Source organism: Cygnus olor, chromosome 1, assembly GCF_009769625.2.
Source record: "Cygnus olor isolate bCygOlo1 chromosome 1, bCygOlo1.pri.v2, whole genome shotgun sequence".
NCBI classification, from domain to species: domain Eukaryota; kingdom Metazoa; phylum Chordata; class Aves; order Anseriformes; family Anatidae; genus Cygnus; species Cygnus olor.
Genome location: NC_049169.1, coordinates 45,992,268 through 46,006,011, shown reverse-complemented (window position 1 = coordinate 46,006,011; position 13,744 = coordinate 45,992,268). Strand labels below are relative to the sequence as shown.

The 13,744-nt window shown below is 36.1% G+C and overlaps 1 protein-coding gene across 1 annotated transcript in view; it reads right to left on the bottom strand.

Annotated features, from left to right (window-relative positions):
* The window catches only part of LOC121063868 (ankyrin repeat and sterile alpha motif domain-containing protein 1B-like), a 269,342-nt gene that overhangs the window by 173,525 nt on the left and 82,073 nt on the right, over nt 1–13,744 (bottom strand). Inside the window, exons 7-8 of the mRNA XM_040544776.1 lie at nt 8,972–9,082; nt 5,667–5,842 (exon numbers count right to left, since the gene is read on the bottom strand). Of these exons, the coding sequence (XP_040400710.1) occupies nt 5,667–5,842; nt 8,972–9,082 (287 nt within the window). The remainder of the gene's footprint in view (nt 1–5,666; nt 5,843–8,971; nt 9,083–13,744) is intronic.

Below are 13,744 nucleotides of genomic sequence, written 5' to 3'. Positions count from 1 at the left end.
GATCTGAAGAAAATAATTCCATTTGGAGCTTCATTTTTATTTAGTGTGTCTGGCAGAATTTTATTATTTTAAAATTAGTTCAAAATTTCTCTGCCCTTTTTTTTGTTGTTGTTGTTCCTTAACTCCAACTATGGAGAATATTTGTTTATACTCACGGTGTAAGGAACACAACAATTCTCATATTCGTTCTTAATTGAGGATTAGAAATATATAATCACCTTCTGAACAGAATAAGATAAACCTGATTGAGTCAATTAATAATGTTCATTAAATTATCAAAATTACAAAAGAAAAAGATTGAAATGTATTGTATCCAACATGTATATCTTGCACATATGCATATATATACATGCACATGTATGCATAGGGGAGTGCAGAAGTTCTTAATACTCTATTTTTTGTTTTGCAAACACATGCAAACAAAAAGTAGCATAACATTGGTATCTATAGGAATTTTTTCTTATGTGGACACACAAAAAAAAATCTCAACTTACTGATTGTTTTTAAATTAAGAAACACAATGAGTAAGTACATCATAATAAAAAAGCATATTTGTGTTTTTAATACCATGTTTAGAACAATTCATTCCCACAGGAGTACATACACAGGAACCCCAAACGTGACAAAAAATGGATAATGATGTTTGTTAGTACTCCAAGAGCAGAGGAATCTAAATCAAAGCATTTTACTTGCAGGAGCTCTGGAAGATTCCTCACAATATACACTGCAACAATCTTGTGTTTTTTTTCTTGACACTTAATTCTTCTGGATCTTTGGTTTGCAAGTTATACCCATTTAAATTTTCTTACCTGCTCTAGAATTCACAGAGATCTTTTGAATGTACACTTGACATGTAACTTCTATGTAATAAAATACCTGTAAATTTAGCCCTGAGATTTTAGTTTGTAGCTTAAATGCATGCCATGATATTCAAAAATTTTTCTTCTTATAGGAACTAGAGACATTTTAAAGTAGTTTGTACTATCAACTGTGTTAAAAATGCATGATTTTAACCTAGCAATGAAAAAAGTTGGAAAACTCTTATATAAGATGGCTGCTTTTGTTCTTGAAATTACTGAGCCAGACTGCCATCTATTGGAAAATAAATACTTCTAAAATTATACTTTTTTTTGAAAACTGAAACTACTATAGGTTATTGTGAAAACCTGATTTTGCTAGCAATCGTACTTAAAACAGTTTAATTTTTTAAAAAGAAATTCCTAAGTTAACTGAACTGTTACAATCAAGGATTTTCCTACATCTTTTCTCATCTCATATTCTGGAAGCACAGTTCATTTTCTGATTTGCTGAACAGTCAAATCCCAGTTATTTGGAGTTAAAGTAATGCACTTCACAAACATAGTAAAATTGTACTAGGTAATATGCCAGCACTGAACAAATACATAGATAGAAAACTCTCCCAGCTCACCTGTGCAGCAGCTGTCTAGGCGTTCCATGTCTTTGCATGCACAGAGGAGCTAAAGATTATATTCAAGTCATAATGAGCAAAATGAAAAATAAGGCAGAAGGGAAACGGGAGTAAAAATCTATGAATCCAACATCAACTCCATCCAGTGTATGCGCCTTTGAGAGAAATGCTCAATTCTAACTGAAATGATGCCTAGATATATAAACGCCTTTTTGGAGCTCACTCCAAAATAGCATAATGATCCCCATTTCCAGACACAAAATTATGTTCAATCTGGCCTTTAATTTGTGGAGACAATGAACAGGGGGTTGCTGTGTGATAACTTTTACAACACTTACTTTAATGACTAGTGAAGACAGATTAAGAAAATATGGAATATTTTACATGATAGCACATCAGAAGTACATAAAAACAAAGACAGAGTTGCAAAATCAAGCACTGAAAATTGTAAAGGTTCTGGTGTAGCTTTAACTTTCTTTAGTTTATTCTTAATAATGTGCTCTTCAAATAAATACTTATTCTCATGACTTTGTACTATTTAACAAACAAGCATTCAAAGCTTTTATCCTCTGTTCTTATTCAGGAAGATAGCACGGTCCACAAACTGTTCTTCCAGAACTCCAAATTTTATCCAGTTTCCCTTTCAGCTTTTGGAATGGAATTGTGCTGTGGGGGCATTTTTACTCACGTCAACACAGAGCTGACTTGTAATTTGGAATTAAGGTGACTAAACCAAAAATTTTTATCTAGGAACCTCCTTTTCAGTTTCACCTGACATCAGAGCTGTGTAAACTCCACTTCTTATTTGACTTTAAGATACTGTAAACACGTTAACCTCTGGTTTTGTTAATGCCTTATGTCGCAAGTCATACACCTGGTCAACAGAAACATAATAAAACTTGTAGTAAAACATGTAGTCTTTTCAATGCAAAATTTGATAAAAAGCTTGTACTGAAGGTTGAAGTCCACTAATTCAAACATATCAGAAAAACATGTTGAGTAGTTGGATCACTACTCATCCAACAACTTGCCAAATGGATGACTGGATTCAACTCTGTCCTTGCCCTAAGAGAGTTCTAACACACAACTTCTTCAAAAGAAAATGTAGTATTCTATAGATGCTTTATCATTGATTAACAAACAATGCAAGACATCTGAGGCCAGAGACAGAACAGAATTACTAGTGAATATGCAGTCCTAAGTCATGCTGTCAGGATTGCACTGGTATTTTTCCAGTGGCTGTCAAATGCACAAAGAATCCTGGAGGGGATCAACTCAGACCTTTTATTTGGGAGACTGTAAATGTGATGTTAAATCCATCTTTATTCCATAGAGAGAACTGAACCCCACTTTCCCACTTTCCAGATGAAGCCTTTTATGGTCCAGTTACTGCATTAAAAAGTAAGCATCCGCAGTATCCTTGTGCAAAACAAAAACAGCGAGTTCTGCTCTTTCAAATAACAGGACAGAAGTCCAAACTGCGTACTAGATAGACAGACTTACCTTTCTTCAGTTCTGAATCAATCTAAACTTTATGAAGCCAGGGCAGTGCCACAGGTGATTTGGTCCTCTTCAAAAGAACCAGTTGTTAAAAAAAAAAAAAAAAAAAAAAGCTAGCAAACATCCCCCATTTCCTGAAGCTTTCTCTTTCATATGCCCATGCTAGCTAACTTCAGGAGGTGGCTGCTGATGGTCCTTGTTCCAACTGACCAGGTCTTGACTCACAAGCTCCTATTACCAACAGAAGTTCCCCAGCCTTGCCCTCCTATTTCTCTGAAGAATAGCATGATGCAAAGGGAGGGATATGATGTCTCCTAGCAGCCAGTTCCTTTGGAGAATCTCTCAAGGTTCAAAAAACAACATGACAGGTTTTGGAACCTGTTCAGATCACTGGATTACAGAAGTTCAAAAGCTTGCACCAATCATTATCTCTGGAACCAACATTTGTCCAGGACATAACATCACCTGATACATTACCAATGGAGAACTGACTTCTGCACCAGCTCAGAGCTGACACTGCCTTGATTCAATCAGCAATGCCTGTTAGGGGAAAAACTGCTGATTTGAACCTGAAGCAAGTGCTCACTTGTAGACGCTCACCTGGTGCAGTTCTCACCCCTGTGCTGGAGCTGGTAAAAGAGAAAGACAACACTCTGTCCCACAGGCAGAAAGAGTCTGTGCTCCAGTGTCACCACACTCCTGTGCTGCCCCTGCTTCCAAAGGGTCTTGGCACATGCAGTAGCAATGAATGTGAGCTAAATGGATGTAGAAAACAGAGGAGTCCCCACTTACCCTACTGATATTATTTATGGAAGCTTCCCAGCAAGGAGAAAACTGAAGTCAGAAAAAAGTTGTAAGAATCTTTCTCTTCATTAATACATATCCAGGAATCTATTTATGCCTCTCCATGTCTATATCTGTTTCTACTTATCTCTTTCTCTCTGTATATCTACATTCTTATATATAAATACTCATTTAGGTTTCTTCAGTTATCGCCCTTCATTCCACCCTTCACAACCACCTTGCTTGTTGGTTCTGCCCCCAGAATAGTTGGCAACATTAACCTTTGCACCAGAGCTAAACACTTCTCTTCGTTTCAGTGCTTTTTCCTGATGATGCCTGGATGGCTCCTTACAGAGCCTGTGGGTTTTCATGTTACCCATGCAATACACAGGGAGTCTGTACACCAAGGGAAGGCAGCACTTGCCCAAACTATAAGACCGAATGTCAAACTGGGGATAACAAAGTTTCTGGCTACTAGGCAGCCAGGCAGCAACTGAACAGACTTAGTAACCTTAAAATACTTTTAAAAATGAAATAGGTCTTTTAGATCAAACAGCAAAATCTCACATCAAAGCAGAGTTCTTTCCATATATAAGCCTGTGTAGTTGGGTCTACTCTAGGGGAAAACATGCTCTGGAGCGTGTACAATCACCCTGATTCTAGTTTTCTTTGAAAGAAAAGCTTGTTTCACTAGTAGGAAAGAGACAGAATATGCTTTAACCAGTCCCTGTTTCTGAAGATTTGTTTACACCTCTGGTTCAATAAACAAATAGATAAAATCTCAGCAAATGTATTTGCCTGATTTACCGGCTCCAGGTAAATTACAGATTTACTGGCTGAATACTTCCTATTCACATTCTATTTCATTTAGGTCACTAAAAATTTCATTCCAAGTAGACAGAATTATATGGATTACATTTCCTGCAAAACAGCAGCTGAGCAGATTTAAATAGCAGTTACCACCTAAATACAGAGAGACACTAAAAAGATGCATAAAAATGCCTAAACAGGTTCAGTACCTTGTTTAGACTGACTTCAATTTGGGTTACGTATCTAATTGCTCAAATGTAGAAGGACTTTATAAAAGTAGCTACTGCACTTCGGGGCAGCTAACCATCTTTGTAAATTTCATTCTGTCTACACATATTGTAATAAATCCTTCAGCACATAAAATTCCTTAACTTGTTATGCTTCTCCCTGCACATGAGCATAATTGTTCTTAACTTATTAAAAAAAAAAAAAAAAAACACATTGAAATTTAGCATTTAATATTTTCGCTCTGTTCCATGCATTATTTCCTGGGCAATTCCGTTTACTTTACTTACTGAGGAAGAGAATTCAATTAAAAGAAAAAAAAAAAAAGTGCCTTGTTACCATGTAATGAAAAAATGAATCCTACAGGACTTTATTCACAGGAATCGTATTAATCAAGTTAAATTTTTAACTGCAGTTGAAAATCACTGAAGTATCAGAACCACAACAATTTTCAGTATTAGACACTCAGTCTTTAATACCATTAACTACCAGGAAATAAAATGTGTAGGAATCATAACTGAAGATGGTTAGCTTCTTATTTTGGGGGGCACTTCTGATTAGATCCTACAAGCCTTTAGTCTCAGGTATGGTACTAAGCACACAGATTTCAATTGATTTCTCAAAAAAAAAACACACCATCTCCTCGCACTCCCCATGCTCAAAAGACAAACTAGCCTGAGCTTTTGGTCATATTAGTGGTGCCATCAAAAGCTTTTCTTAGGTCTGTCAGACAATAACTTTATAAAATTAGGGGAACATTAAATTCTACATGAATATAATATATAATGAGCACACTATATTCTTTTTTACTGTTATATTGTTAGGCTTGTACTATGCTTACTCTTGTACTATTTCTTGAATGTGCCATAAAAATATATATATATGTATATATAATGTCGTTGTATCCCATCTTACTTACTACATTAAGCTTGGTTTGGCTTCCACTGGTCATAAGTTCTTCCTCTGATATTTTACTAAAATTGTCCAGATAATGATCAGATATTGTATGAGACAGATCTTCAAAAGAGTATTCCTTTTCTTGGCACAATTTGATTTCATCTAAGAGCTTTGATAATTCTCCCGTCACAGCTTCACCTTTAAAAACAGACATACCGTTAGTCAATACTTAGAATATCAGAGCTCATTTATGCCGAAAAAGGAAATGCATGTTTTTTTACATTTTTGCTTGATATTTCTTACATTCTATGCCTGGTCATCTAAACAGTGATCTTCATGCACAATGCTCCCTTCAAAACTAACAGTGTCTCTTTGTAGAATGGGAATCAGTGGAAGACATCTACATACTTCCATATTCCCTATACTTTGTATTTTAGTTAGGATGACAGACAACATGTACTTACCCTTTCTCTGTTTTCTAGCTCTGAAAAGTAGCTAAAAACAGCAACTACCCAAACATGTGAGGTTAATCCAAAAAAGGAAAGTGGCTATAAACACATAAAATTACTGTTCCATACTCTATATTGTATTCATGTTTGCTGCTGTGATCAGTTAAGACATTACATAGGTTCCATAAGCTCTTAATTAGGTTGGAACTGAGTTTCTGAGAATGCACATCTGTCCCATCAAAGTTGTTTTACAAATAATTCTTGCTCACTTTCCCAGGACCCAATTTATTGGAATGGTGGAAGGGTATACTGGGATAAAACCAAAAGTTTAAAATATACCTCCCTACAGCAGACTATAAGAAACCCATATTTAGTGCATTCTGTATTGTATTTCATGATTTCTCCTTCATTTATCAGATAGCTTCAGTTAAGCAGTTTACCAAAATAGTAGGACAATGTGTTTTGTATGTCTGCACTGAGGGCCACTATTAGAAAGATAACTATTAGAATTACATTGAGTAATACAAGATTAGAATCACATTGAGTGTTAACTCTTCAGCAAACAGCCCACTGGCAGCAGAAGACCTCCACGGAGTAAAAAGCCTCTGTCTTAGAAACAACTCCATTAGGTCCTGATAATCTATTGCATATGTGTTACACAGTTATCTTTAGTAATAATAATAAACATGTAAATGAAAGCAAAGTTTTTTCCAGAGGCAAGTAAGAAACCTCTTCTCATGAGTGTTTTCCAAGAGTCATACTGTTGGAAACTACAGTCCTTCTACTTAATAAAATACAGAGATAATTCTTTTTTTTTTTTTTTTTTCCATCCTTGGGAACAAAATGCAGCGAAGAATAAACAGAATGAGCATACTAAGCTCAGCATATGTAAACTGCATATACATACATTGATGTAACTAAAGAAGGCCCAGATAAGATTCTTTCTGCTTGTTCTAGAGCTCTTTATGTGCCATTTTTCTTCATAGCCTTTCTTTTTTTTTTTTTTTTTCCATTGTTCGGTATGCTAGGTAAGCATTAATGACACAATTTATTCTAAAATATTTTATAAATTACAATTATGGCCAGTTATGACTGCATTTTTAGAGCCAAGAACAGAAGTTTTTAATTAAAAATATCTAACTGAATTTTAATATCTAAGTAATAGAAATTATGTATTCAAAACTCTTGTTGCTCTTAGTCAATGGTAAGTTTGCTCAAAACCTGTAAATGAAACAAAGGTGCAATCAGGACTATTTATATTCAGCTTTCTACTTAGAAAATGGAAATTATTGCAGATTAATATTAAGTAAAATCAGAAGTAAAAGACCTGAATGTTAAGAACAATTTTTAAAACATGCTAGAGTGCCCCCAAGAAAATACAGATTGTTTCCTACAGATTCATGTTCATGTCCCCTAGCTTGCTCTCAGTGCAAAAACTTCGCGTTCTTCTATATATGCCTTGCAATATTTCTTACTGGGCATGAATGAGTTGAGTGTGGTGAGATGGGAACTGCAAGTGTGCTGACTGACCTGTCTGTAAGCGTATGCTAACTGGCTAACTGCTGCCAGAAAGAATGCATAAAAGATGAATTTTGCCTAAGTTTCTTTCAGTACAGGTACTAGTTAAGGTCTCTCCCCTCTATCCAAATATCTATTTTCATGAAAGTCTCAGGAAGGTAATTGATACATCTCTCTCTCTTCCAAATTGGGTTTAAATTTAAATTATTTGAAATTAGATTGTTAGAAAATGACAGATGGATGGATGGTAAGTACAATAATGTGCAATTTCTTTCCTTTAGAATCAGATTACACAACAGATGAGGAAAAGAAAACTAGCATATTTTACAGTATTTCTATCTTGCAAGTGGAAAAATCGAATGAGAGATCATGACTTCATTAAGACGTAAAACATATATTAGAATTATTTACTACTTAATTTCAGGATGGACATTTCTATTGCATAGGGTAGCTGACTTCATGAATGATTCTACTAAACTCAAAGGAACTATATATCTTTTCATACATTATATAACTTTTAAGTATCCCAATGGGAAATGTGACTGGAACTAGAGCATTTGTTTACAGTCACCATGAAGATCATAATCTGGCTTGCAGCAGTAAGCTTAGTTTTCTCATGAATTAAACTCCCATGGTAAAAAGGGTTAAAAAAAAAAGGGGGGGTAGAAAAAAAAAAAGAAAAAAAAAAACAACAAGGAGAGGCAGAGTTATTTGCCAACAGTCAATTGCATTAACTTTGGATGATTTTAGAAGCCAGTAATGAGGTTTGGTTCTACAATAGGCTGGTTTTTATGGAACAGCACAATTACATTGCAATCAGGAAATGCCCTTCTCAAGAGACTGTGGTGCATAAAGGGTGAGTAAGAACATGTACAGTGACAGTGAGGTTACATGAAAGGTATGTTAGAAGGCTTATCTGCAGGAAGAATGGGAGAGCAGTACCCAAATGGTCCTTGAAAGAGTCATCCAAATGTAACACAATTGGAAAAGGTACTCATAGTGACAAATTCTCTCTCTGACTTGAATGTCTGCAGAGTATTTTGGCATATTTATTAACCTTCTATTCTACTTATGAAATGCATTATGCTATATAAATTTAAAAGATTTAAGATCAAATAATATAATACATAGTAATCAATCTGTGACTTGTCCTTTTTGAGAATAGTTCTTCGTTTCCCTGTATGACACAGATTACAGTGTACGCAGTCAAGATAGGTAGTTAATAATGGAAAAAAGCTTCTCAATATCTCTCTCTTTATCTTTTTCAATTCATATGTTTGTATAAATGTGTTAGCAATATAATTTTAATAGTAAAGAGAATTTAATACAGCTTCTTTGTTCACAGAGTACATGTATTTACTTTTAGCCTTTGGAGATGGAGGAACTTCTGGGGACAAAATGCAAGACTGATGTTCTGCGCATTCCAGTGGGCGTTCCTCTGAAACACTTGCATTTCCTGTTTCCATATATTCTGTAATTTAAAGACACAAATACACTTAAACTCATGAATTATACTGGTTTATTCCAACAAAAAGTATATTTGCTATTTCTTTTTTTTTATAAAACCCTTTCCAATTTTTCATATATCCTTGTAATTACTCACAAACATTGCTACAGGCAACCATTTATTGAAAATACTATAAAACACTATAATGGCCAGTTACCTCATATAATCTGCTGAAACTGTTACAGAAATCTCATTGTAAGACTAATGAGTTGTGACTATTACTGTCTTTTTCCTGTCTTCTTGAAATATCCAAGTAACTTTTCCATTATATTATTACTGTTGAGTCTTCTTTTGTTTTAAATTTGTTAAGACTTTTTAGTCATGATATTACAGATGTTCACAGTGAGTGGAAATATTGATACTAAAAAGACCAAATACTCTACTTGCAGTACAGAGACTGAGTACATGAGGAAAAAGAATGCATTGTCAAAAAAAAATTTAGATTTAACTAGCAGTCTAGAAAACTGCATTCTAAAATTTTCCTCCCTTTTATGTTTAAAATTTCCATTGTCCTACCTTCATGACTGTGTTTATAAAAACAGGTAAATTTGGAATGATGAATGAAATAGACTTCAGTTTCACTACTATTATTTTTGTGCAAACATACATTATTTTCATGTGGTTTTGTACACAGTCTAGCTCCATGAAACGCTAAGACTTTAATGAATGCTATTCCAGGACAAATATTAAATAATAAATTAGAAATTAATTTATGCAATAGTGGATTATTTTTTTTCCAGCAGAGTGAATGGTTCTCAGTTCAGGCAGTTATTTTACATCTTTACTTGCTTGATTTCCTGAGGTTTCCTAACCAGACAGTAAGTACAACAGCACAAATGGCAACACACACCACAGTGAACTACAATAACCACTTTCATCAATTTCACACTGAAGGACTGAAGAGTTTCTGGAAACTGAAAATCTCTCTAATTTAATTTCTGCAGTCTACAACACACTTGTTTAGCTTGCTTTTATTCCTGATTAAATAACAAATCCCAAAACCCAAATACAATCTGTAATAAAATAGGCATCTGAGAAAATGAAATTGGAAATGGCAGAGAACAGCATGCGGTTTCAGAATGCTATGCAGGTTGCCAGTTTTTAAGTCTGTAAGATTTGAAAATGCCCTACATTATGTCTGATGGCTTGTAATGGTCCCCTGGATAATCTGTCATATATTTCTCCATATGAAAATAGGCAAATTTATTTTTTTCATTTTTATTTTTTGTGTGTAGTGCTGTAAGCAAAGAAGCAAAGATGAGTTATAAGCAAAAGACCATGAGAAAACCATCAGCATGACAAAATGCTCTGGAATGTTTTCCAGCTCTGTCAGCTATATTATTGGTCACGTTACTGTATGAGGTGGAGGAGAAATAAAAGGGAAGCTAGACGCAAAGAAAAAAAAAAAAGAAAAAAAAAAAAGGAAAGGAAAAAAAATCATGCCTGAAAATATATGCTTGACAATTCTGCAACTGTCCAAAAGCACACCAAAAATAAAGTTCTACCAGGTGTGAGTGTTCAAATTATTGGATAATGATAATGATATTATTAGGAAAGGAAATGCAGGGGAGGGATTGTGAAGAATTTTAACCTTGTAGTCTGATATTCATATAAGACTCTGGTTTTAAAATAGTACTCTATTTTAATTCTTTGGCAGCCCCATTTTCAGACCAATGCACTTACCTGCTGAAGACTAGTTCTGAGGTGGAAATCCCAAGTTTGAGGTAAGTCTCTTAAATACTTAAAAACTACACAATTATTTCCAGAAAACCTCCGCAAAAGGCTCAGCACACAGAGTGCTACAGAGGTTTAGAACAGGACAACAAAAAGTACCATACAGTTTTGGACTTCTGTGGGACTTCTAACTTGTTTTTCCTGCTATTGAAAATTCTATGGGGTACATGTGAGAACAATAAAGACATGGATTCGGTTGTAAGAGTTTGTAGTCTAGGTAAATGAAAACTTACCCATGTTATCAAAGAAACAGACACAAATCAGGTGATCTATTTTAAGAGCCAAAGACAAACTACACAAAAGCAGTGGATGCTTTCATCAGCACCAAAATTCACTTCACCTACAGCTAGTTAGAAATTCATCTTCCATGCCTGTCAAAACTCACTGAAAAAGATGGTACTGTTAACCACCATCTGCCCTGACTATGGTGTACTTGAAAGACTGCTCTGGATTCCATCACTTTCCTCAAAAAAAAAAAAAAAAAAAAAAAAAAAAAAAAAAAAAAAAAGGATAATTCAGAACAAAGGCATGCTTAGCCAGTTAGACCACTTAATGACCAGAACATTTTCCTCAGTTGTGGTATCACGGAGTTTAGAGAAAAGACTCATTCCCGTAATGGGGAGGGTAAAGTCTGCTCAGGACACAACCTGCCAATGCATAATGTGTCTTTCACCAGCTTTCTGCATCATGTCATCTTGTTCCACATTCCACAGACAGCGGGAATGACTAGCAGGATCATGGTGGGTGACACGTGCTAACATACGCACGCTAGAGATGGTTCTTCACCAAACTGGGAAGAATGGAGTATTTTACATCTGTTGACTCAAACAGAAGATTACAGTTAAATAAGGATTAATAATGAGAATTTCAAAAAATTTGCCTGCTTAGTAGCATTCTTTTCTACAGCTATTTGATTTTAAAATAGTCTTACTCAATCTAAAGGGCCATGTACACAAAAAGTAGTAGTGTAGAAGTGGTCCCATATCAGTGGAAATAAGAGAAGTAGGGAATATGTCCCCAGGAAGGTAATACATGCCAGAAAGGTCAAACTACAGCAGGAACTCCAGCTTCCTCACTTTAACATGTGCTAAGCCAAAGCCAAGCAAAAGGGAAAGCTTTAACATGTAAGCAGACACACACAGCTCTCTCGCCTCACAGAGCAGTGAGCGCCAGAAAGCTCAGCCATGAAGGGAACAGGGCCCAGCTCAGCTGGAGTTGCTGCCGAATGTCCTGGGCAGTGAAAGCCTTGGCTCAGGCTTGCTCTAACTTCAGCTCCTCTAGGTCCTCATTCCTCATTGACGTCAGGATTTTTGCTTCATTTATAAACCGTGGCTTTTAGAGAGAAATCTTTGTCCCTTTAATTTAATATAAGTACTTTTCCCTTTTGATAGCCTCTATCAGCCAAGCCACGGGTTGGATTCACCCAGAGTTCCTCCCTAGAGTGACTTCCACTCAAGAGACTGAAAGGTCTTTTTAAACTCCAAAAAGTGAAATTTGATTAGCATAAAAATAAGAACACGTGCCTTTTCAAACAGAAGAATCTCCAATAACTAGGTCAGAAGAATGAAGCAGGCCTGCAGGCCCCACCCTGACACTGCTTGTATCCTTTGCTCCTCCACTGCTCCATGTCCTCCTGAACAGCAGCTATCTTCACAGCTGCCGCTGTCCTCACCAGGGCTCCCCTCGGGGCCCAGAGCCTTATGCCTCCCAGCACCTGGCTGAGCTCCGCCAGGTCCCCTGCATCCTGCCTCAGCCCAGGAGCTCTCTAGAAGCTCCTAACAAAATGGCTCCCTTGCTCCCTTGGGCAGGAATGATCCCCAGCCCAGCAGAGGCATCATGACCCAGTTCCTTCTGACTCTACAGGAGCAGCAATGACAGGAAAGCAACTGGTAACTGCTGCCTTCACATCCGTTAAGATGACATGCTTGAGCTAAGGCTGAGGCTGGGCTGACTTTAGCCTCCTAAATTTCAAAGCACAATTTGAATGGCTCAATTTTAGCATAATGCCAGAGAAACCAGATATCTGTAGATGTTTAGGTTGTAGGCACATCAGAAGACATTTGTACACGTGTTCAAGGATGATAAACAGAAACAAGTACTGAGTACTGCTATGATTCTGAGGTAGCAGAGGAAACAGCTAAATAGCAGTTAAGTTAATTAATAAACATAGTTAATACTATGCAGCATTTGCACAATAGCCTTACAAAACGAGTTGAGAAATCCCCACAAAAAAAAAAAAAAGGGGGGGGAGTTGTAATTAGTACCCCCATTCTTTTCCTCCTACAAAGTTCTAATAAATTCTAGACTGGAAATCTCTTCCATCCTTCCAGTGAGGTTGAAGACGTGTACTGGAGGGACTGGAAAATCTACTTGTCTACAGAAAGAGAGGGAGAGAAAGAGAGCGAGAATAAACAAAAGGCTTGCACTAATGACATTGCAGCTATTTAAGTTGGGGGGGGAAAAAAGGAGTTCTGGTTCTGCTTCTATTCCAGCAGCTGCTTATGTATTTTCCACTTATGAATAATTAGGTAACATGTACAAACTACATTAGTTTCTCAAGCAGCAGCAGCAGAAGAGAAAGGAAAGAGCTTTCCATTACATCTCCCTCCATATTGTCTACAGAGCAGAGCTTACTGTGCCTTCCTGGTACTCCTGTCTTTTCTCATCTGTTTTTCTACTATCTCCTTTTTTTTTTCATAATAACAATAATTCTGTTTCCAAAAAATAATAATAATAATAATTGTAAAAGAGCAAGATTCTAATAGAGAACATAGTGGTCTGTGGAGAAAGGGTTGAAATATGGTATAGAATGCACCTGTGTCACGTTCACATGTGCTAAAACTAAAACACAGCTGGTCGGTTTAATTTTAGGAATACTAGCCTTGGCAACAT